Source organism: Oncorhynchus mykiss, chromosome 19, assembly GCF_057628025.1.
Source record: "Oncorhynchus mykiss isolate SJ-2025 chromosome 19, ASM5762802v1, whole genome shotgun sequence".
In the NCBI taxonomy this organism is placed as follows: domain Eukaryota; kingdom Metazoa; phylum Chordata; class Actinopteri; order Salmoniformes; family Salmonidae; genus Oncorhynchus; species Oncorhynchus mykiss.
The window spans coordinates 69,519,250-69,544,335 of record NC_143040.1 but is presented as its reverse complement, the minus strand read 5'-3'; the positions used below and the strand labels follow the sequence as shown (position 1 = coordinate 69,544,335).

Below are 25,086 nucleotides of genomic sequence, written 5' to 3'. Positions count from 1 at the left end.
GGATATCCCTGACCCTCCAAGATTCCCTCGTGTCTCTCTGTGTAAATGCGAAAGCTCGAGGGCATGTGAATGAGCTCTTCTTGAAAGACATCACAAGATGGATGATTCCTCGTTCACTCTGCACTCACCAACTGATATTCATGTAGTTATTATTCACCCATTCCTCTGCTATTAGAACAATGCTGGTAAGTCACCTTGTAGTTCATGTGACAACAGACCCCAGGACAGGTAGGCTAGAGTAGTATTCCCAAACAGGGAGGCTGTCCTGCTTTCAGCTGACTCTTGAAAGTTGTATTAGTAGATTGCCCAATTTGCTATTTCTAAATTGGCTAGTGCATCATCAGTTATTGCATACCTTAGAGCAGGTATTCCCAAACTGGGGTACGCGCAATGCCGTTGGGGGGGGGGGGGGGGTACACCAAATAAAATTGAGATTCACATTTAAAAATAATTGTAAAAAATCTTCACATTTTCAAACAGTCCATATGTACGCTTTTATAACATACAGAAGTAGTGACACACCGATATGACTTTTTTTGGCCAATACCTGATATTTTCCTTGCCAAAAACCCCATAACGTTTTTATAAAAAAAATTGCGTCACTACAGTCCCTGGTTCAAATCCAGGCTGTATCGCATCCAGCTTTGGATTTGGGAGTCTCATAGGGCGGCACACAATTGGCCCAGGGCCGTCTGGGTTAGGCTGTCCGGGTTTTGGCTGGGTTAGGCTGTCCGGGTTTGGCTGGGTTAGGCCGTCCGGGTTTTGGCTGGGTTAGGCCGTCCGGGTTTTGGCTGGGTTAGGCCGTCCGGGTTTTGGCTGGGTTAGGCCGTCCGGGTTTTGGCTGGGTTAGGCCGTCCGGGTTTTGGCTGGGTTAGGCCGTCCGGGTTTTGGCTCGGTTAGGCCGTCCGGGTTTTGGCTCGGTTAGGCCGTCGTTGTAAATAAGTATTTGTTCTTCACTGACAACAAATCAAAGTATTTGTGCACCGAATAAAACAGGTGTAGACCTTACAGTGAAATGCTTACTTACAGGCTCTAACCAATGGTGTGTGTGGGTGTGTGTGGGTGTGTGTGTGTGTGTGTGTGTGTGTGTGTTGGTAAGTAAAGAAATAAAACAACAGTAAAAAGACTGTGTATATAGCCTTGCTACTGTTATTTTCAACAGACACCGGTTAGTCAGGCTTATTGAGGTAGTATGTACATGTAGATATGGTTATAGTGACTGTGCATAAATGATGAACAGAGAGTAGCAGAAGCGTAAAATAGGGGTTGGCAGGTGGTGGGACACAATGCAGATAGCCCGGTTAGCCAATGTGCGGGAGCACTGGTTGGTCGGGCCAATTGAGGTAGTATGTACATGAATGTGTAGTTAAAGTGACTATGCATATAAGATAAACAGAGTAGCAGCAGTGTAAAAGAGGGTTTGGGGCGGGGGAGGCATACAATGTAAATAGTCCGGGTACCCACTTGGTTCCTGTTCAGGAGTCTAATGGCTTGGGGGTAAAAACTGTTGAGAAGCCTTTTTGTCCTAGACTTGGCACTCCGGTACCGTTTGCCATGCGGTAGTAGAGAGAACAGTCTATGACTAGGGCGGCTGGGGTCTTTGACAATTTTCAGGGCCTTCCTCTGACACCGCCTGGTGTAGAGGTCCTGGATGGCAGGCAGCTTTGCTCCAGTGATGTACTGGGCTGTACGCACTAACACTCTGTAGTGCCTTGTGGTCAGAGGCCAAGCAATTACCGTACCAGGCAGTGATGCAACCGGTCAGGATGCTCTCGATGTTGCAGCTGTAGAACCTTTATTGACTTGCCTAGTTAAATAAAGGTTACACACACACACACACACACACACACACACACACAGACCAAACATGTATTTTGTTGGCATTTACGTAAGTCCTCATTACCAGTAAAACATAATCAAACCCTCTTTCTTTCTGTTCAGTCGTTTCATTCTCAACCAGGATTTCTATGGAACTCCGTTTGGGTCTTTGCAGAAAAGATGCACGTCAAATCAGGAACTGAATATGAGATGCACGTCAAATCAGGAACTGAATATGAGATGCACGTCAAATCAGGAACTGAGTATGAGATGCACGTCAAATCAGGAACTGAGTATGAGATGCACGTCAAATCAGGAACTGAATATGAGAGGCACGTCAAATCAGGAACTGAATATGAGATGCACGTCAAATCAGGAACTGAGTATGAGATGCACGTCAAATCAGGAACTGAATATGAGATGCACGTCAAATCAGGAACTGAATATGAGATGCACGTCAAATCAGGAACTGAGTATGAGATGCACGTCAAATCAGGAACTGAATATGAGATGCACGTCAAATCAGGAACTGAATATGAGAGGCACGTCAAATCAGGAACTGAGTATGAGATGCACGTCAAATCAGGAACTGAGTATGAGATGCACGTCAAATCAGGAACTGAGTATGAGATGCACGTCAAATCAGGAACTGAGTATGAGATGCACGTCAAATCAGGAACTGAGTATGAGATGCACGTCAAATCAGGAACTGAGTATGAGATGCACGTCAAATCAGGAACTGAGTATGAGATGCACGTCAAATCAGGAACTGAGTATGAGATGCACGTCAAATCAGGAACTGAGTATGAGATGCACGTCAAATCAGGAACTGAGTATGAGATGCACGTCAAATCAGGAACTGAGTATGAGATGCACGTCAAATCAGGAACTGAGTATGAGATGCACGTCAAATCAGGAACTGAGTATGAGATGCACGTCAAATCAGGAACTGAGTATGAGATGCACGTCAAATCAGGAACTGAGTATGAGATGCACGTCAAATCAGGAACTGAGTGTGAGATGCACGTCAAATCAGGAACTGAGTGTGAGATGCACGTCAAATCAGGAACTGAGTGTGAGATGCACGTCAAATCAGGAACTGAATATGAGATGCACGTCAAATCAGGAACTGAGTATGAGATGCACGTCAAATCAGGAACTGAGTATGAGATGCACGTCAAATCAGGAACTGAATATGACGTCACTAATTTAACGCATTCATACATTTTTTTTTTAAACGTAGTTATTACACTATCACTTGTATTTCATATGTCACAACGATTCATCTATATATGCTGTGATGCTGGTAATGTTGTCTCGCGCATCTACAGTGCTGGTCATACATTTTTAAAAAAAGGTAACTAGCTGATGGCTGCAAACAATGTTCTTCCTCAAAAACTAAATCTGTTTCAGTAGCTATTCTTAGATAGCTAATTATATAGCTATATAAAATAACCCTAGTTTATAAGACTGTTCTTATTTGATTCATGGTGGTCGGACCCATCTATGTGAAGCTAGACACAATAAGGATTAGCCACAATAGTGAACTTTGCAGTTAGCCTTCAAATCACACTGGATCTATTAGACTTTAGAATTGCATTGGGGGCGTCCTTATTTCACTGTACAGCCTTAACCTATGGATTGTGGATCAACGACGTGGGGTATCAGTCTACTCCGTGACACCCAGAGAAACAATAGTGTCGTAGCTCTTATTGTGGGACTCTGAAACAACTGTGAATTGAGCCACATTTATTGTCAACCCATGTGTATTGAACACTATTCCTGAGGAAAAACAATACTGCGTGGATGTTTTTGGAGTCTGAGAACTCTGAAGAGGACGTTGTGGGGGGGGGGGGAATATATCTTGGATATTGAGTAGACTGTTACACAATTTCATTGATCCCCAATCCTTAGGTAAAGCTGTACAGTGCAATATGAACGTCAATACACACAATAGGCTGACTGTGTTAAATCACCTCCCCAGTCACAGTCCCGCGATAAGCGCTACAACGCAAATATTTGCTTAAACTCTTCACAGTTGTGGTCTGTGGGTGTCACCAAGTAGACTGATACCCCATTTCATTGCTTCACATTTCAACCTTGTTTACCATTATCTAGTCTAAATATGGCATGATTCCACCAATTGTAACCTTCTGCATAATTTTTGAAGGCAAACTGCAAATTCCACTATTGTGCCTAATTCCTTATTGTGGCTAGCTTCACAACACATAACCCGGCCCGGTCGAGCCTCACTAGCCAGCTGAAGCTAGCTGCCTGCTTATAACGTTAGCTTTGGGCAACAGGGTTAAGTAGCTGGCTAGCTATTTATGTTCATGATCTGAAGTTCAATTTCAATAGATGAACAACAAGTGGCAACCTAGCTAATACTCACAAGGATTCCTTAATCATTGCTAAGAATAGTAAAAATGACTGCAGTTTCCTACTGGTCATTTGTTATCATGCTGGTTGTGTTGGTTCTAGCTAGGTAGGTAGGTAGGTAGCTAGCTAGTCGAACAAATGATGCTTTATTACCAATGCGGTATTGTAAAAACATTGTTTGTGGCCGGTGTTTGCTTGTTTGCAGACTTTTTTTACGGCTTTGACAGTGCTACTGGTATTAGTTGTGGTGGTTCTTGGCTTGCATGTGCACATTAAGAACACACACTATTCTGTAATAGAACTGTTATTTGATGTGTCAAATTTTAAAGCTTATTTAACTAGTCAAATAGTGTTGTCAAATAGTGTTATTGTCAGTGTTTTTTGACACGCAAAGACCCAAACGGCGTTCCATAGTATGTTGTGAAGCTAATAGCAGTGACGTTATTACTGTGTAACTCCGGTAGGGCAACATTTGGTAACGTTAGTGTGTACTGGTGCTCGTCCAGTCGTGAAAGCCAACATCATCCACGACAGAGAACGGTTGATTGTCAAGGGTAGTGAATTCTATTATCTTGACGTTTTAATGGATTTCGCCTTTGAGTTTGTCTCACTCAAATGTTCTTGCTCATTCAAATGACTGCTGGACTTGTTGACTGCTCGATCCACACAGCAGACATTGTGGGCTAGGTTAGGAATGCTGTGTTGCACGTGTAGCGCAACATTTTACGTGTCGTCATTAGGTATGCACGTCAGCTTTGACATCTGTTTTTCACATTGTCGTTAAACTAGACATTGGGCCTATACCGATGTTGGCGTTCTTAGCTAATATCGTCCGCTTCCGATATATCATGCATTCCTATACAGAAGTGCGCTTGTTATCAACGGGTAAAGTATTGACGTTTTTTTTTATTGAGAGAGGAGCTTAAAGTTTTCTTAACTGACCATAAATGTCACTGATCTGACTGATTTGCATGATGACGAGTTTCTCACATGACTGGCAAATAGGGGTGATGTTTTTTTCTCGCCCGAATGACCTGAATCTAGGATTACAGCGACTAACTACACTGCTCAAAAAAATAAAGGGAACACTAAAATAACACATCCTAGATCTGAATGAATGAAATATTCTTGTTAAATACTTCTTTTTTTTATATAGTTGAATGTGCTGACAACAAAATCACACAAATTATCAATGGAAATCAAATTGATCAACCCATGGAGGTCTGGATTTAGAGTCACACTCAAAATTAAAGTGGAAAACCACACTACATGCTGATCCAACTTTGATGTAATGTCCTTAAAACAAGTCAAAATGAGGCTCAGTAGTGTGTGTGTGTGTGTGGCCTCCACGTGCCTGTATGACCTCCCTACAACGCCTGGGCATGCTCCTTATGAGGTGGCGGATGGTCTCCTGAGGGATCTCCTCCCAGACCTGGACTAAAGCATCCGCCAACTCCTGGACAGTCTGTGGTGCAACGTGGCGTTGGTGGATGGAGCGAGACATGATGTCCCAGATGTGCTCAATTGGATTCAGGTCTGGGGAACGGGCGGGCCAGTCCATAGCATCAATGCCTTCCTCTTGCAGGAACTGCAGACACACTCCAGTCACATGAGGTTGCATTGTCTTGCTTTAGGAGGAACCCAGGGCCAACCGCACCAGCATATGGTCTCAGAAGGGGTCTGAGGATCTCATCTCGGTACCTAATGGCAGTCAGGCTACCTCTGGCGAGCACATGGAGGGCTGTGCGGCCCCCCCCAAAGAAATGCCACCCCACACCATGACTGACCCAACGCCAAACCGGTCATGCTGGAGGATGTTGCAGGCAGCAGAACGTTCTCCACGGCGTCTCCAGACTCTGTCACGTCTGTCACATGTGCTCAGTGTGAACCTGCTTTCATCTGTGAAGAGCACAGGGCGCCAGTGGCGAATTTGCCAATCTTGGTGTTCTCTGGCAAATGAAAAACGTCCTGCACGGTGTTGGACTGTATGCACAACCCCCACCTGTGGACGTCGGGCCCTCATACCACCCTCATGGAGTCTGTTTCTGACCGTTTGAGCAGATACATGCACATTTGTGGCCTGCTGGAGGTCATTTTGCAGGGCTCTGGCAGTGCTCCAGAGCGGTCCTGCTGCTGGGTTGTTGCCCTCCTACGGCCTCCTCCACGTCTCCTGATGTACTGGCCTGTAATCCTGGTAGCGCCTCCATGCTCTGGACACTACGCTGACAGACAAAGCAAACCTTCTTGCCACAGCTCGCATTGATGTGCCATCCTGGATGAGCTGCACAACCTGAGCCACTTGTGTGGGTTGTAGACTCCGTCTCATGCTACCACTAGAGTGAAAGCACCGCCAGCATTCAAAAGTGACCAAAACATCAGCCAGGAAGCATAGGAACTGAGAAGTGGTCTGTGGTCCCCACCTGCAGATCCACTCCTTTATTGGGGGTGTCTTGCTAATTGCCTATAATTTCCACCTGTTGTCTATTCCATTTGCACAACAGCATTTGAAATTTATTGTCAATCAGTGTTGCTTCCTAAGTGGACAGTTTGATTTCACAGTGTGATTGACTTGGAGTTACATTGTGTTGTTTAAGTGTTCTCTTTATTTTTTTGAGCAGTGTATATTCAATGTGCGGGACAAATTTGAGGCTATGATTAAAAAGTTGGAATGAACTCAAGCTTATGGACAATGTTGAATGTGATATAGCGAAGCACCTGTGTGAGTTGGCTGCACAATTATGCAGGTACTTTCCTGAAATGATGACAACTGGATTCGTTATCCCTTTCATGCCCTGCCTCCAGTTCATGTACTGATATCTGAACAAGAGAGCCTTGTCAAAATTGCATCAAGCGGTTCTGTGAATTTTATGTAACTTCATTGGGATAGGGGGCAAAATTTTCCTTTTGGATGAAAAGCGTTCCCAGATTAAACTGCCAGCTACTCAGTCCCAGATGCTAATATATGCATATTATTAGTAGTATTGGATAGAAAACAATCTGAAGTTTCTAAAACTGTTTGAATGATGTCTGTGAGTATAACAGAACTCATATGGCCTGAGAAATCCAACCAGGAAGTGGGAAATCTGAGGTTTGTAGTTTTTCAACTCAGCCCCTATTGAAGATAGTGGGTCATGTTGCACTTCCTAAGGCTTCCACTAGATGTCAACAGTCTTTAGAAAGTTGTTTCAGGCTTCTACTGTGAAGGGGGGCTGAATGAGTCGGAGGTCTGCCAGCAGCCACGAGCTCGTGACGCGTTGTCATGTGAAAGTTACCTCACGTTCCATTGCTTTTCTACAGACAATGGAATGCTCCGGTTGGAACATTATTGAAGATTTATGTTAAAAACACCCTAAAGATTGATTCTATACTTTGTTTGATATGTTTCTACGACCAGTGTAATAACTTTTTTGACTTTTCGTCCGACCACCTCCGCTGGACTTTCACGCGCGTTTGTTTCTGTTTACCAACCGCCCTAACAAAAGGAGGTATATGGACATAAAGTTAATTTATGAAAGAAATCAAACATTGGGATTATTAACACTATTTGACGAGTCAAATAAGCTTGTTGACCAATCAGGACCTGAATATGACTGCACGTCACAATTTAACTCGTTCATACATATATTTTTTTTTTACGTAGTTATTACACATGAAATACGAGTGAGTGTAATCAATGTCACAACGATTCATCAATACGTATGCTATGATGCTGGTAAAGTTGTCTCACGCACCTACAGTTGCTGGTCATAAAAAAAAGCCATCTAGCTGGATGCAAACATTGTTCTTCCCCAAAAACATAGCAAAATTACATCTGTTTCAGTAGCTGTAATTAACTAGCTAACTATATATCTAGGTGTCATCTAAAATAACTAATTTGTAAGACAGTTCTTATTTGATTTAATGGTGGTCGGACCCATCTATGTGAAGCTTGCCACAATAGTGGACTTTGTCTTCATAATCCGTTTTGTCACCAAAACCCCATATACTACCCACCACTGCGACCTGTACGCTCTCGTTGGCTGGCCCTCGCTTCATACTCGTCGCCAAACCCACTGGCTCCAGGTCATCTATAAGTCTTTGCTAGGTAAAGCCCCGCCTTATGTCAGCTCACTGGTCACCATAGCAGCCAGAAGGTACATTTCACTGGTCACCCCAAAGCCAATTCCTCCTTTGGCCGCCTTTCCTTACAGTTCTCTGCTGTCAGTGACTGGAACAAACTTCAAAAATCGCTGAAGCTGGAGAACCATGTCTCCCTCACTAACTTTAAGCACCAGCTCTCAGAGCAACTCACAGATCACTGCACCTGTACACAGCCCATCTGTAAACAGCCCATCCAACTACCTCATCCTCATACTGTATTTATTTTGCTCCTTTGCACCCCAGTATGTTTACTTGCACATTCATCTTCTGCACATCTATCACTCCAGTGTTTAATTACTATATCGTAATTACTTCGCCACTATGGCCTATTTTTTTGCCTTACTTCCCTTGTCTTGCCTCATTTGTGCACACTGTATGTATATATACTTTTTTCTACTGTGTTATTGATTGTTTGTTCCATGTGTAACTCTGTATGTGCCGAACTGCTTTGCTTTATCTTGGCCAGGTTGCAGTTGTAAATGAGAACTTGTTCTCAACTAGCCTACCTGGTTAAATAAAGGTGTTCTCAACTAGCCTACCTGGTGAAATAAATCAAATAAAAAATAATTATACTAGTTTTATTCATGTGCGTCACTGTCAATGACATACTTTTGTTTTGAAGGCAAACCGCAAATTCCACTATTGCCTAATCCTTATTGTGGCTTCACAACACAACCCGGTCTGGTATAGCCTGACTAGCCAGATGAAGCGAGCTGGCTGAAAGAGACATTTTCAGTGAGACGACTAAAAAGCAAACTCCATTAACACCAAGATAATGGAATTCTTTGCCCTTGACAATCAACCGTTCTCTGTCGTGGGTGATGTTGGCTTTCGTCGACTGGTCGGGCACCTGTACACGCAATTTTTCAGATGTTGCCCTACTGGAGTTACACAGTATTGTTGAAACTCACATCCCTGAGCTACTTGCTATGAGCGTCACTGCTGTTAGCTTCTCGACTGACATTCATTCGGGCCAGCGATGTCAGCCCCATGAGCATTATGGGTCAACAAGGATTTCCTACTGAGGAAAGCCGTATTGCATGCTCAAGAATGTGCTGGTTCTCATACCGCTGCTGCCATTGAAATGGCATTTGTGAACATGTTTGAAACATGAACACGTTCCTAACGCCATTCGAACAACTGACTTGAGAAATAAGCTCATCAACTGTGTCTGCAGCAGACGTGATACCCTCTGTCATGGCATTGTAACGCTCAACAAAACCACCAACGCAGACCGGCGGGTTAAAACTTACAAAACTACTCAAGGCTGTGGCCAAGCGATTTGGTGGCATTCTGAGGCCTACTGTGTCACCACCATGCTCGATGCTAGGTACAAGGAACGGTACTTCCATGCTCGATGCTAGGTACAAGGACTGCTACTTCCATGCTCGATGCTAGGTACAAGGACTGCTACTTCCATGCTCGATGCTAGCACAGCAAATAAGTGAAAGAGATATAGGTTTTGACTATGTTTTATTGGTAATGGGGACTTATGTAAATGCCAACAACTTTTTGGTGTATGTGTGTAACCTTTATTTAACTAGGCAAGTCAGTTGAGCATTCTTATTTACAATGACGGCCAATCCTGGACGGCGCTGGGCCAATTGTACGCCGCCCTATGGGACTCCCAATCACGGCCGGATGTGATGCAGCCTGGATTTTAACCAGGGTCTGTAGTGATGCCTCATGCACTGAGATGCAGTGCGTTAGACCCCTGTGTGTGTAAACTATTTAATTGTACTAATATGCTTAAGTCTACTTTATATAGGTATCAGTTTGTTTTGGAAAGGAAGGTATCAGCCAAAAAATGTCTCAACGGTGCATCCCTAGTATAAACTTTGCCAAGGTGCATAGAAGCTGTTCTGGCTTGTGGTGGACCATGTTGTATTTACCAGTTACCTGTATATCCTGTCCAGGAAGTCCACAGGCGTAGAGCTGATGAAACTGTGGGTTTGCACACAACCAGTCAAAAACCATCTCCGGGAAAGCTCATCTGCGTGCACGTAGTCCTCACCAGGGGTCTTACGCCCCTCGATCCTGGAAGTGTAAACACGCCAGACGTCATCAGAAGTGTCCACTTTATTTGAGGGGATAGGGTGTGTTAAGTGTTGATCTTTTATTAGAAGTTTGTCATTAAGCAGGAATGTGTCTGTCTACACGGCAGGTACGACCAGTATTAGCAAACCGGAGATACTGCATTAAAGCGAACGCTGTCATACACACATTCTCTCACACACACACCCCTTCTATTGAATTGGGTGATTGAGCAGCATGCTAATGTGGTGATTCAGAGCAATATGAAATCAACTGGTCTTGTCTGCACCAGGCCAGGGAGTGGCTCCCAGATTACACCTAATATAACCCTGGACAGGTTAGATCAGGGCTCTTACACTTTGTTTCCTCGAGAGCCTCTCCTCTAATTACAGTTGTAACTAACCTTATTCAGCTTATCAACCAGCTAATTATTTGAATCCAGTGCACTAGATTAGGCTTGGAGTGAAAAAAAACCTACAGCAGGGTAACTCTCCAGGAACAGGGTTGGAGTCTAAACCTACAGCAGGGTAACTCTCCAGGAACAGGGTTGGAGTAAAACCCTACAGCAGTGTAACTCTCCAGGAACAGGGTTGGAGTTTAAACCTACAGTAGGGTCTCTCTCCAGGAACAGGGTTGGAGTATAAACCTACAGTAGGGTAACTCTCCAGGAACATCCCAATTATAGGTCGCTGGTGCAAAACCAAAAAGGTGTCCTCTCTGTCTCTGTCTCTCTGTCTCTCTGTCTCTGTCTCTCTGTCTCTGTCTCTCTGTGTCGTCATCCACTCCCCTTCATGGATCTGAGATGACTGCACAGTTCAATATAGCTTCTACCATACCGCTTTCACCTGTTCAATCATAGCAGACCTGTGAAGTAGGCTGGAGAGCAGAAGGGTCCAGTTTAAAATATAATAATAATGGAATGCAGTCCTCCCTAGGTCTACGGAACAAGCTAGAACAGTCACTGAGTTCAAGAACCGTTCTGTTGTCTGAACCGTCTCCTGAGTTGTTACAAGCGTAACGTGTCCTCATATAGCCTCCTCCTATCGTATGTGTATCTCTATTGTGTTAGGTATTAAGGTGACATCATCAGATTGGTATGTAGCTACAGTGTCGTGAAAGGCATCACGTCGGTCCTGTTTTGGTTGATTTTCCTCCATGGTGTAATTCTATTGGTAATACTGGAGAAATCTGGTTTGGTTCAGTTGCTCTGACTCCACTTCCTGAAACACTGGCAACTGTTACAAACAACATAAGGTGATCTGGCTGTTTTTAGAGTATTTTGTTAGGATCCCCATTTAGCTGTTGAGCATGCAGCTCTTTATCTACTCATCCCGAGGTTCATAGTTGTTGTACAGAGTTTCTAACCCCAGAGGTGCAACATCGCCAGACTTCCACGAACGCTTGCAAAGCAGACCAGGGTTTGGGTTTTTAGAAATCAATGAATAACCCTGTCCAACATAAAGTCTGATGTGTGTGTGTGTGTGTTGACAGTGAATAACCCAATCCCGTCCAACATGAAGTCCGAGGCGAAGAAAGCTGCCAAGATCCTCAGAGAGTTTACTGAGATCTCCAACCGCACTGGGCCTGACAAACTCATCCCAGGTGTGTGAATGTGTGCGGGGTGGGTGTATGTGTTCCTGTTCATCTGAGTGTGCTCGTTTTCATCCTGCCCTTACTCTCATCTCTGACTCATACCTAATAATTTCTCTCGTTCTCGGCATGGCTTTGTGGTGATGTCATCAGGGTTTTGTCAGGTAGACTCAACAGCCTTGGTTTCTCAAATTACTGCCTCGCCTGGTTCACCAACTACTTCTCAGTCGTCTGGAAGTCTCTTGGGGGTGCCACAGGGTTCAATTCTCGGGACGAATCTTCTCTGTATACATCAATGACGTCGCTCTTGCTGCTGGTGATTCGCTGATCTACCTCTACACAGACGACACCGTTCTGTATACATCTGGCCCTTATTTGGACACTGCTAACAAACTTACAAACGAGCTTCAACGCCATCCAACACTCCTTCTGTGTCCTCCAACTGCTTTTAAATGCTAGTAAAACTAAGTGCATGCTCTTCAACTGATTGCTGCCTGCACCCTCCCGTCCGACTAGCATCACTACTCTGGACGGTTCTGACTTAGAATATGTGGACAACTACAAATACCTTGGTGTCTGGTTAGACTGTAAACTCTCCTTTCAGACTCACATTAAGCATCTCCAATCCAAAATTAAATCTAGAATCGGCTTCCTATTTCGCAACACAGCCTCCTTCACTCATGCTGCCAAACATACCCTCGTAAAACTGACCATCTTACCATCCTAGACTTTGGCTATGTCGTCTACAAAATAGCCTCCAATACCCTACTCAATAAATTGGATGCAGTCTATCACAGTGCCATCTCTTTTGTAACCAAAGCCCCATATACTACCCACCACTGCGACCTGTATGCTCTCGTTTGCTGGCCCTCGCTACATATTAGTCGCCAAACCCACTGGCTCCAGGTCATCTATAAGTCTTTGCTAGGTAAATCCCCACCTTATCTCAGCTCACTGGTCACCATAACAACACCCACCGGTAGCACGCGCTCCAGCAGGTACATCTCACTAGTCACCCCCAAAGCCAACACTTCCTTTGGCCGCCTTTCCTTCCAGTTCTCTGCTGCCAATGACTGGAACCAATTGCAAAAATCTCTGAAGCTGGTGTCTTATATCTCCCTCTCTAACTTTAAGCATCAGTTGTCAGAGCAGCTTACCGATCACTGTACCTGTACACAGCCAATCTGTAAATAGCACACCCGACTACCTCATCCCAATATTATTACTTACCCACTTGCTCTCTTGCACCCTAGTAGCTCTACTTGCACATCATCATCTGCAAATCTATCATTCCAGTGTTGTAATTATTTCTCCTCTGTGGCCTATTTATTGCCTTTATCTCCCTACTCTTCTACATTTGCACACACTGTACATAGATCTTTCTATTGTGTTATTAACTGTACGTTTGTTTAACTCTGTTTTCTTTTGTCACACTGCTTTGCTTTATCTTGGTCAGGTCGCAGTGGTAAATGAGAACTTGTTCTTTTTTTATTGTGACGCCATCAGGGTTTTGTCAGGTGACAATCCTCCTTTCCGGATATGGCGTCATAGCATGCTAGCAGGACCTGCTAATCATTTGTGCTTTTTCTCCCTCCAGCCAATATATTAGCCAAGTGTCAGGGCCTGGCCATCATCACAGTGATCAAGGCAGGCTTCATGATCACAGCTCGAGGCGGCAGCGGTATAGTCATCGCTAGACTGGCTGACGGACGTAAGTTCACCACCACACACACACACACACCACACACACACACACACACACACACACACACACACACTATATGGTCATCGCCAGGACATAAGTTCATTACATCCTCCCTCTCACTAGGTTGGTCTGCTCCCTCTGCCATTGGTATAGCTGGTCTGGGCGGTGGCTTTGAGATTGGAGTTGAGGTAGGTTGACCACCAGACACACGAGGGATCCAGTCTAACATTTTCCCTTGCTCTCCCCTTGGGTTAAAAGAACATGTGCACAGTGTCACACAATAGAAACATAGGAGTAATTCACTAAGCTCTATTAAGAGGTGTGACTACTGGTAAATAAGTTCATCCAGACGTTTGGTTTGACAATTCAGCCTATTAAAAAAAAAAAATCTCCCCATTTTTGTGGTATCCAATTGGTAGTTACAGCAGACGTGATACCCTCTGTCCCATCGCTGCAACTCTCGTACGGACTTGGGAGAGGCAAAGGGCAAGAGCTGTGTGTCCTCCGAAACACAACCCAGCCTAGCCGCACCAATGTGTCGGATTGCGTGATGAGACAAGGACATCCCTGCCGGGCCAAACCCTCCCCTAACCCGGACGACGCTGGGCTAATTGTACGCCACCCCTTGGGTCTTCTGGCCACGGCCGGCTGCAGCAGAGCCTGGACTTGTACCAGGATCTCTAGTGGCACAGCTAGCACTGTGATGCAGTGCCTCAGGTGGCCAGAAAAGTAGCCTATTTGTTTTGTTAATTTACTGTCAAGCCTCCAGAATAGTTTTTTTTTCTGGGGGTTTCAATGGAGATTATAGGCCTAATTACCTATGCATATATTTTGTCCAGGTGGGTGAGGCTTGCTCATTCCAGTAGACACTTTTTTTTTCATTAGAGAAATCATGAGGATAATGCACTTTTACTGTTTGACAAATTCATGGTCTTATTTGCCCCAGGTGGAATGTACAGATCGCACCAGTGCGACCAATACAATTTTTTGTTTTTGCCCACACAACCAAGTCAAAGGGTGGCAAAGGGTCAAAGGGTGGCAAAGGGTCAAAGGGTCGCAAAGGGTCAAAAGGTCGCAAAGGGCAAAATTCAACTAAGTGGTCTGGTTTTCCAACAGGCCCAGTTGGAGGTTTCCCAAATTGTCCTCCTTATTCCCTCATGATTCTGTGACATAAATCCTGTTTTATTGGGGAAGTTTGTCAAAATTAGTAAATTTATTACGTTTTTGTTATCGAGTTCATGTTTCAATATGTCCATGTAGTTTCATTGATTGTTGACGTGAACTTCACAACTAAAACAGGATATATTTTCTTCTCTGTTACACAAGCAGGAAGTCAGCTGTAGTTAACTTCTTCTTCCCAGAGTGAGCGCTGACTCAGGACATGCTCTCAGAGAAGTTTGTTCTCAAGACATCGGAGTGAATAAAGGATGTTCGGATTTATTCGATTTTGAGAAAGTTACCGAAATTTTACACCCCAGACGCCGTGTTCCATCCAGACCCTTATCGTGGCTGACTCCATATGCCGTGTTCCATCCAGACCCTTATCGTGGCTGACTCCAGACGCCGTGTTCCATCCAGACCCTTATCGTGGCTGACTCCAGACGCCGTGTTCCATCCAGACCCTTATCGTGGCTGACTCCAGACGCCGTTTTCCATCCAGACCCTTATCGTGGCTGACTCCAGACGCCGTGTTCCATCCAGACCCTTATCGTGGCTGACTCCAGACGCTGTGTTCCATCCAGACCCTTATCGTGGCTGACTCCAGATGCCGTGTTCCATCCAGACCCTTATCGTGGCTGACTCCAGACGCCTTGTTCCATCCAGACCCTTATCGTGGCTGACTCCAGACGCCGTGTTCCATCCAGACCCTTATCGTGGCTGACTCCAGACGCCTTGTTCCATCCAGACCCTTATCGTGGCTGACTCCAGACGCCGTTTTCCATCCAGACCCTTATTGTGGCTGACCCCAGACGCCGTTTTCCATCCAGACCCTTATCGTGGCTGACTCCAGACGCCGTTTTCCATCCAGACCCTTATCGTGGCTGACTCCAGACGCCGTGTTCCATCCAGACCCTTATCGTGGCTGACTCCAGACGCCGTGTTCCATCCAGACCCTTATTGGGGCTGACTCCAGACGCCTTGTTCCATCCAGACCCTTATCGTGGCTGACTCCATATGCCGTGTTCCATCCAGACCCTTATCGTGGCTGACTCCATATGCCGTGTTCCATCCAGACCCTTATCGTGGCTGACTCCATATGCTGTGTTCCATCCAGACCCTTATCGTGGCTGACTCCATATGCCGTGTTCCATCCAGACCCTTATCGTGGCTGACTCCAGACGCCGTGTTCCATCCAGACCCTTATCGTGGCTGACTCCATATGCCGTGTTCCATCCAGACCCTTATCGTGGCTGACTCCAGACGCCGTGTTCCATCCAGACCCTTATCGTGGCTGACTCCAGACGCCGTGTTCCATCCAGACCCTTACAGGGATTTAAGATTTTGTTTCTGCTGGGGGAATCAACCTGTCAGCAGATGTACAGTGCATTCGGAAAGTATTCAGACCCCTTCCCTTTTTCCACATTTTGTTACATTACAGCCTTATTTTAATTAGGCAAGTTAGACTTTAGACGTTAGACTTATTCTATAATTGATTTACATAGTTTTTTTCCCTCATCAATTTACACACATTACCCCCATAATGACAAAGCAAAAACAGGTTTTTAGTCATTTTTGCAAATGTATAATAAAAAAATACAATCACATTTACATAAGTATTCAGACCCTTTACTCAGTACTTTGTTGAAGCACCATTAGCAGCGGCTACAGCCTCGAGTCTTCTTGGGTATGACACTACATGCTTGGGACACCTTCATTTGGGGAGGTTTTCTCATTCTTCTCTGCAGATCCTCAAGCGCTGTCAGGTTGGATGGGGAACGTTGCTGCAGAGCTGTTTTCAGGTCCTTCCAGAGATGTTCGATCGGGTTCATGTCCGGGCTCTGGCTGACTCAAAGACATTCAGACTTGTCCCGTAGCCAATCCTGCGTTTTCTTGGCTGTGTGCTTTAGGTCGTTGTCCTGTTGGAAGGTGAACCTTCGCCCCAGTCTGAAATCCTGAGCGCACTGGAGCAGGTTTTCTTCAAGGATTTCTGTACTTCATCTTTGCCTCGATCCTGACTAGTCTCCCAGTCCCTGCTGTTGAAAAACATCCCCACAACATGTTGCCACCACCATGCTTCACCGTAGGGATGGTGCCACCACCATGCTTCACCGTAGGGATGGTGCCAGGTTTCCTCCAGACGTGACGCTTAGCATTCTGGCCCAAGAGTTCAATATTGATTTCATCAGACCAGAGAATCTTCTTTCCCCATGGTCTGAGAGTCTTCAGGTGCCTCTTTGCAAACTCCAAGCAGGCTGTCGTGCCTTTTACTGAGGAGTGGCTTCATTCAGGCCACTCTACCACAAAGGCCTGATTGGTGGAGTGCTGAAGAGATGATTGTCCTTGTGGAAGGTTCTCCCATTTCCACAGGAACTCTGGCGCTCTTGTCAGTGAGCTCAACCCAGAGTCTCATAGCAAAGGGTCTGAAAAATTATGTAAATATGGGTTTTCTGTTTAATTATTTTTAATGCATTTACAACATATTCAAAACATGTTTTTTTCGCATTGTCATTATGGGGGATTGTGTGTGTGTGTGGATTGATGAGGGAAAACATTAGATCAAATGAATTTTAGAATCGGGTAACGTAACGATGTGGGAAAAAGTCAAGAGGTCTGACTACTTTCCGAATGCACTGTACAGGAAATGGAGCAATACACTGAGTGGACAAAACATTAGGAACACCTGCTCTCTCCATGACATAGACTGACCAGGTGAATCCAGGTGAAAGCTATGATCCCTAATTGATGTCACATGTTAAATCCACTTCAATCAGTTTAGATGAAGGGGAGGAGACATGTCAAGGAAGGTGTTTTTATTTTTTTAAGCCTCGAGACATTTTAAGACATGGATTGTGTATGTGCCATTCAGAGGGTGAATGGGCAAGGCAAACGATTTAAATGCCTTTTGAACGGGGTTCTGATATTAGGTGTCAGTCGCACTGGTTTGATTGTGTCAAGAACTGCAACGCTGCTGGGGGTTTTCACGCTCAACGGTTTCCTGTGTATATCAAGAATGGTCCACCACCCAAAGAAGATCAAGCCAACTTGAGCAAACTGTAAGGTATCATTGGAGTCAACATGGACCAGCATCCCTGTGGAACGCTTTTGACACCTTAGGGTAAAAAGGGGGCATCTCAACATGAGGAAGGTGTTCCTAATGTTTTGTACACTCAGTATATATGTGTAGGAAGTAGAGGCTTGTCTTTTCTGTCCATCAGGTGACTCGTTATGTTTCTGTTTCGGTGTTTTGTAGCTTTTGATTGTTAACTGGTTGCTGCCAGGTAGCTGTCGGTCTCACTCTCTCACGCGCTCTCTCACTCTCTCTCACTCTCTCTCTCACTCACTCACTCACTCACTCGAATCAAAGCAGTATTGTTCTCTCTGTCCTTGGCTGTCTGAAGGTTATTCATGTGAATAGAGGTAACATGTATTAAAGGACCAAATCTCTAATTTTGATGTAAATGTCATGTTATAGAAGGGTCAATTCACCATTTTTACGATTTCTCTTGTTCATCCAAATGGCAAATCACTTACTCGTTGTGTAGTATGAACAAAAAAGCTCCAATAAACACAAGGGGCTTTGCAGTGTCTAAAATGACTTATTTTAGTGTTTTTGGAGCTTTTGTTTCTATTTTTCAAACTAAATTAATAAACCTAAATACTACACAACAAGGATGAGGAAGTGATTTGCTGTTTGGGTTTTAAGTTTCTCAAAAGCAAGTGAAATCACAGTTATATTGACCCTCCCATAACATGCCATTTTACAGTTGAAGTCGGAAGTTTACATACACTTAGGTTGGAGTCATTTAAAGTTAGTTTTTCAACCACTCCACAAATTTCTTGTAAACGAACTATAGTTTCGGCAAGTCGGTTAGGACATCTACTTTGTACATGACAGAAGTCATTTTTCCAACAATTGTTTACAGACAGATTATTCCACTTATAATTCACTGTATCACAATTCCAGTGGGTCAGAAGTTTATATACACTAAGTTGACTGTGCCTTTAAACAGCTTGGAAAATTCCAGAAAATGATGTCATGGCTTTAGAAGCTTCTGACGGGCTAATTGACATAATTTGAGTCAATTGGAGGTGTACCTGTGGATGTATTTCAAGGCCTACCTTCAAACTCAGTGCCTCTTTGCTTGACATCATGGGAAAATCAAAAGAAATCAGCCAAGACCTCAGAAAAAAATTGTAGACCTCCACAAGTCTGCTTCATCCTTGGGAGCAATTTCCAAAAGCCTGAAGGTACCACATTCATCTGTACAAACAATAGTACGCAAGTATAAACACCATGGGACCACGCAGCTGTCATACCGCTCAGGAAGGAGACACGTTCTCTCGCCAAGAGATGAAAGTACTTTGGTGCGAAAAGTGCAAATCAATCCCAGAACAACAGTAACAGACCTTGTGAAGATGCTGGAGGAAACGGGTACAAAAGTATCTATATCCACTGTAAAACGAGTCCTATATCGACAATCTGAAAGGCCGCTCAGCAAGGAAGAAGCAACTGCTCCAAAACCGCCATTAAAAAGCCAGACTACGGTTTGCAACTGCACATGGGGACAAAGATCGTACTTTTTGGAGAAATGTCCTCTGGTCTGATGAAACAAAAATAGAACTGTTTGGCCATAATGGCCATTGTTATGTTTGGAAGAAAAAGGGGGAGGCTTGCAAGTCGAAGAACACCATCCCAACCGTGAAGCACGGGGGTGCTTTGCTGCAGGAGGGACTGGTGCACTTCACAAAATAGATGTCATCATGAGGGAGGAAAATTGTGAATATATTGAAGCAACATCTCAAGACATCAATCAGGAAGTTAAAGCTTGGTCGCAAATGGGTCTTCCAAATAATGACCCCCAAGCATACTTCCAAAGTTGTGGCAAAATGGCTTAAGGACAACAAAGTCAAGGTATTGGAGTGGCCATCACAAAGCCCTGACCTCAATCCTATAGAAAATGTGTGGGCAGAACTGAAAAAGCGTGTGCATGCAAGGAGACCTACAAAACTGACTCTTTTTTTTTTTTTACACCAGCTCTGTACCGCTGCATAGCCCATCTGTAAATAATCCACCCAATCTACCTACCTCATCCCCATGTTGTTTTCATTTACTTTTTTGCTCACCAGTATCTCTACTTGCACATGACCATCTGCTCATCTTTCACCGTGTTAATTTTCTAAATTGTAATTATTTCGCTACTATGGCCTATTTATTGCCTTACCACCTCATGCCATTTGCACACACTGTATATAGACTTTATTTTTTTCTCTATTGTGTTATTGACTGTGCGCTTGTTTATTCCATGTGCAACTCTGTGTCGCACTGCTTTGCTTTATCTTGGCCAGGTCACAGTTGTAAATAAGAACTTGTTCTCAACTGGCCTACCTGCTTAAATAAAGGTGTTCTCAACTGGCCTACCTGGTTAAATAAAGGTGAAATAAAAAATATAAAGCTCTGTCAGGAGGAATGGGTCAAAATTCATCCAACTTATTGTGGGTAGCTTGTGGAAGGCTAGCCGAAACGTTTGACCCAAGTTAAACAATTTTAAAGCAATGCTACCAAATACTAATTGAGTGTGTGAACTTCTAACCCACTGGGAATGTGCTGAAATAAATAAAAGCTGCCCTCTCCCCTTCTCCCAGTCTGGTCGCCCTCTCCCCTTCTCCCAGTCTGGTCGCCCTCTCCCAGTCTGGTCGCCCTCTCCCCTTCTCCCAGTCTGGTCGCCCTCTCCCCTTCTCCCAGTCTGGTCGCCCTCTCCCCTTCTCCCAGTCTGGTCGCCCTCTCCCCTTCTCCCAGTCTGGTCGCCCTCTCCCCTTCTCCCAGTCTGGTCGCCCTCTCCCCTTCTCCCAGTCTGGTCGCCCTCTCCCCTTCTCCCAGTCTGGTCGCCCTCTCCCCTTCTCCCAGTCTGGTCGCCCTCTCCCCTTCTCCCAGTCTGGTCGCCCTCTCCCCTTCTCCCAGTCTGGTCGCCCTCTCCCCTTCTCCCAGTCTGGTCGCCCTCTCCCCTTCTCCCAGTCTGGTCGCCCTCTCCCCTTCTCCCAGTCTGGTCGCCCTCTCCCCTTCTCCCAGTCTGGTCGCCCTCTCCCCTTCTCCCAGTCTGGTCGCCCTCTCCCCTTCTCCCAGTCTGGTCGCCCTCTCCCCTTCTCCCAGTCTGGTCGCCCTCTCCCCTTCTCCCAGTCTGGTCGCCCTCTCCCCTTCTCCCAGTCTGGTCGCCCTCTCCCCTTCTCCCAGTCTGGTCGCCCTCTCCCCTTCTCCCAGTCTGGTCGCCCTCTCCCCTACTCCCAGTCTGGTCGCCCTCTCCCCTTCTCCCAGTCTGGTCGCCCTCTCCCCTTCTCCCAGTCTGGTCGCCCTCTCGCCTTCTCCCAGTCTGGTCGCCTTCTCCCAGTCTGGTCGCCTTCTCCCAGTCTGGTCGTCCTCTCCCCTACTCCCAGTCTGGTCGTCCTCTCCCCTACTCCCAGTCTGGTCGTCCTCTCCCCTACTCCCAGTCTGGTCGTCCTCTCCCCTACTCCCAGTCTGGTCGCCCTCTCCCCTTCTCCCAGTCTGGTCGCCTTCTCCCAGTCTGGTCGCCTTCTCCCAGTCTGGTCGCCTTCTCCCAGTCTGGTCGCCTTCTCCCAGTCTGGTCGCCTTCTCCCAGTCTGGTCGCCTTCTCCCAGTCTGGTCGCCTTCTCCCAGTCTGGTCGCCTTCTCCCAGTCTGGTCGCCTTCTCCCAGTCTGGTCGCCCTCTCCCAGTCTGGTCGCCCTCTCCCAGTCTGGTCGCCCTCTCCCAGTCTGGTCGCCCTCTCCCAGTCTGGTCGCCCTCTCCCAGTCTGGTCGCCCTCTCCCTCCCTCTCTGTCTCCCACGCCCTCTCCCAGTCCGACCTAAACACTACTCTGTCTCTGTGTGTGTCTAGGTATCAGACCTGGTGGTGATTCTGATGCAGCGCAGGGCGGTGGATTCTTTCTCTAAAGGAGGGAACCTCACTCTGGGGGGCAACTGTACTGTGGCGGTAGGACCGATGGGGAGGTGAACACACACACACACACACACACACACACACACACACACACACACACACACACACAAAATCTTGGTTCATGGTTGGCCAAAACCAGTCATGGTCCAACCATGGCTCATCCCTCTTGATGTGTTTCAGCCCTGAGGCTGTGGGTTATGGGCTCCCCGAGGCGGTGGGTTAGGGGTTCCCCGAGGCGGTGGGTTAGGGGCTCCCCCTTATTTAAACTGGACGCTTTGTGGACACTTGAATGTCTGAGCAGGGATTGTGGAGGGGAAATGGTTTTGTGACATGTGTTTGGCTTGGGGTAGTACTTGCTGTGTGTTGACAGAAGAAGTGAGAGCTGTTGAAGTGGTTGATGTTTTATAGGGTGGAGGCAGGTGTGTGTGAGGGGTTGCTCTTGTTGCTACAAGGTTAATCGTTGTCTATGAGTAGAGGTGGAATGCTGCCTGAAGCAGACTCCCTCTCTGTCTTTATTTTGAATGACACGACAGGTTGGGTAATTAAAATAAGAAACATACAGTTAGCATCAAACAAGGAGATGGGGTGGATGTGGTGGTGGTGTGTCTGTTTTTAAATATAGCAACGATGAGAGGTTAATGTCAGATGGGAGTGCCTTTTCTTTGTTCAGGTGACTTTTACAACATGGGGACCTCCCTTGCACACACAGACACACGTCTGGGTTTCTACATTTTAATTTCACCTTTTTTAGTTAACTAGGCAAGTCAGTTAAGAACAAATTCTTATTTCCAATGACGACCTGAGACGTGGTCCCGTAATATTTGATGGTTTCTGATGTCAGGGAAGTTTTAATGGTCTCCTTCCATACTCTTCGCTACAGTAGTGGGATTCTGATCAGTGTACCATACTCAACACTCCAATCTTCCTCTGTGTGTGTGTGTGTGTGTGTGTGTGTGTGTGTGTAGGAACGTGGAGGCTGATGTAGCGCTACGTAGTACAGCAGCAGTGTTTACTTACTGTAAGTCCAGAGGCCTGTTTGCTGGAGTCTCTCTGGAGGGATCCTGCCTCATAGAACGCAAAGACACCAACCGCAAGTACGTTACACACCGTGTTTTGTAATATAGTGTGTGTGTTGTAATATAGTGTGTGTGTGTGTGTTGTAATATATTGTGTGTGTTGTAATATATTGTGTGTGTTGTAATATATTGTGTGTGTTGTAATATTGTGTGTGTGTGTGTGTGTGTGTGTTGTAATATATTGTGTGTGTTGTAATATTGTGTGTGTGTGTTGTAATATATTGTGTGTGTTGTAATATATTGTGTGTGTTGTAATATTGTGTGTGTGTCAGGTTCTACTCCCAGGACATCCGTGCGTCGGCCATATTGAATGGAGATGTAGAACCTCCCCCAGAAGCTGATGACCTGTACTGTGTCCTGGAGAGCTACACAGATAAATACACTACTGAGTGGACAGCCAAACACCTAGCGCAGAAGGTACTATATTATTAAAATACACTACATGACCAAAAGTATGTGGACAGCTGCTCTTCAAACATTTCATTGTAAAATCATGGGAATTAATATGGAGTTGGTTTCCCCCTTTGCTGCTATAACAGCTACCACTCTTCTGGGAAGGCTTTCCACTAGACGTTGGAAACATCGCTGCAGAGACTTGCTTTCGTTCAGCCACAAGATCATTAGTGCGGTCGGGGACTGATGTTGGGGGCGATTAGGCCTGGCTCTCAGTCGGCGTTCCAATTCATCCCAGAGGTGTTCAATGGGGTTGAGGTCAGGGCTCTGTGCAGGCCAGTCAAGTTCTTCCACACCGATCTTGACAAACCATATCTTTATGGACCTCGATTTGAGCACAGGGGCATTGTCATGCTGAAACAGGAAAGGGCCTTCCTCAAACTGTTGCCACAAAGTTGGAAGCACAGAATCATCTAGAATGTCATTGTATGCTGTAGCGTTAAGATTTATCTTCAATGGAACTAAGAGGCCTGAACCATGAAAAACAGCCCCAGACCATTATTCCTCTTCCACCAAACTTTAGTTGGCACTGTGCATTTGGCAGTTGCCAAACTCAGATTCGTCCATCGGACTGCCAGATGGTTAAGCAGATTCATCACTCCAGAGAACGTGTTTCCACTGCTGCATAGTCCAATGACGGTGAGCTTTACACCCCTCCAGCCGACGCTTGGCTTAGCGATCTTAGGTGATCTGAGGCTTGTGTGTGTGGCTGTTCAGCCATGGAAACCCATTTCGTGAAGCTTCCTAATGAACGGTTCTTGTGCTGAAGTTGTTTCCAGAGGCAGTTTGGAACTTGGTAGTGAGTGTTGCAACCAAGGACAGATGATTTTTCATGAGCTTCAGCAATTGGCAGTCCTGTTCTGTGAGTTTGTGTGACCTACCACTTTGTGGCTGAGCCGTTGTTGCTCCTAGACATTTTTACTTCACAATAACAGCACTTACAGTTGACCCGGGGCAGCTCTAGCAGGGCAGAAATTGGACGAACGGACTTGTTGGAAACAGGGCGTCCTTTGACGGTGCCACGTTTAAAGTCACTGAGCTCTTCAGTACGGGACATTCTACTGCTAATGTTTGTCTATGGAGATTGCATGGCGGTGTGCTCCACTTTATACACCTGTCAGCAACGGGTTTGGCTGAAATAGCTACCTCTGCTCATTTGAAGGGGTGTCTTCATACTTTTTGTGTGTTTGTGTATATATCACAGGAGGCTGTTGGCACCTTAATTGGGGAGGACAGGTTCGCTCTCTTCCAGACATTTATGAGCTGCCCTCCTCTCAGCAGCCTCCTCTGGTAATATACAGTATTATATATATATATATATATATATATATATATATATTTATTTATTTATTTATTTATTTATTTATTTATTTATTTATTTATTTATATATTTATAAAGGTTCTGGATACCACTGACTGAACACTGTATTTACATCTTGACATGGCAGGTAGGCAAGGCAACCACATCTCCCAGTCATAGTAAAACCTTCCTCAAGAAAGCGGCCATCAGTCAGTAAGAAACTGTCAGGGAGGTTATCACGGCAGTAGTTTTATATTGATAAATGTACTGATGGACACTACTGGATCTATAGGATTACTGCATTGTTGTGTATTATAAAATACTACTGTCTTTATATGGCAGACCTTCAAACCCGTATGTTATAGAATACTACTGTCTTTATATGGCAGACCTTCAAACCCGTATGTTATAGAATACTACTGTCTTTATATGGCAGACCTTCAAACCCGTATGTTATAGAATACTACTGTCTTTATATG

At 45.4% G+C, this 25,086-nt stretch overlaps 1 protein-coding gene across 2 annotated transcripts in view; it reads left to right on the top strand.

The window, feature by feature from the left end:
• Nucleotides 1-25,086, top strand: part of sh3yl1 (SH3 and SYLF domain containing 1) — a 47,756-nt gene that overhangs the window by 13,733 nt on the left and 8,937 nt on the right. For both annotated transcript variants that reach the window (XM_036955255.2, XM_036955256.2), the window contains exons 2-7: nucleotides 11,863-11,973; nucleotides 13,559-13,672; nucleotides 13,790-13,854; nucleotides 21,716-21,828; nucleotides 22,744-22,872; nucleotides 23,127-23,271. In XM_036955255.2, the coding sequence (XP_036811150.2) occupies nucleotides 11,863-11,973; nucleotides 13,559-13,672; nucleotides 13,790-13,854; nucleotides 21,716-21,828; nucleotides 22,744-22,872; nucleotides 23,127-23,271 (677 nt within the window). The remainder of the gene's footprint in view (nucleotides 1-11,862; nucleotides 11,974-13,558; nucleotides 13,673-13,789; nucleotides 13,855-21,715; nucleotides 21,829-22,743; nucleotides 22,873-23,126; nucleotides 23,272-25,086) is intronic.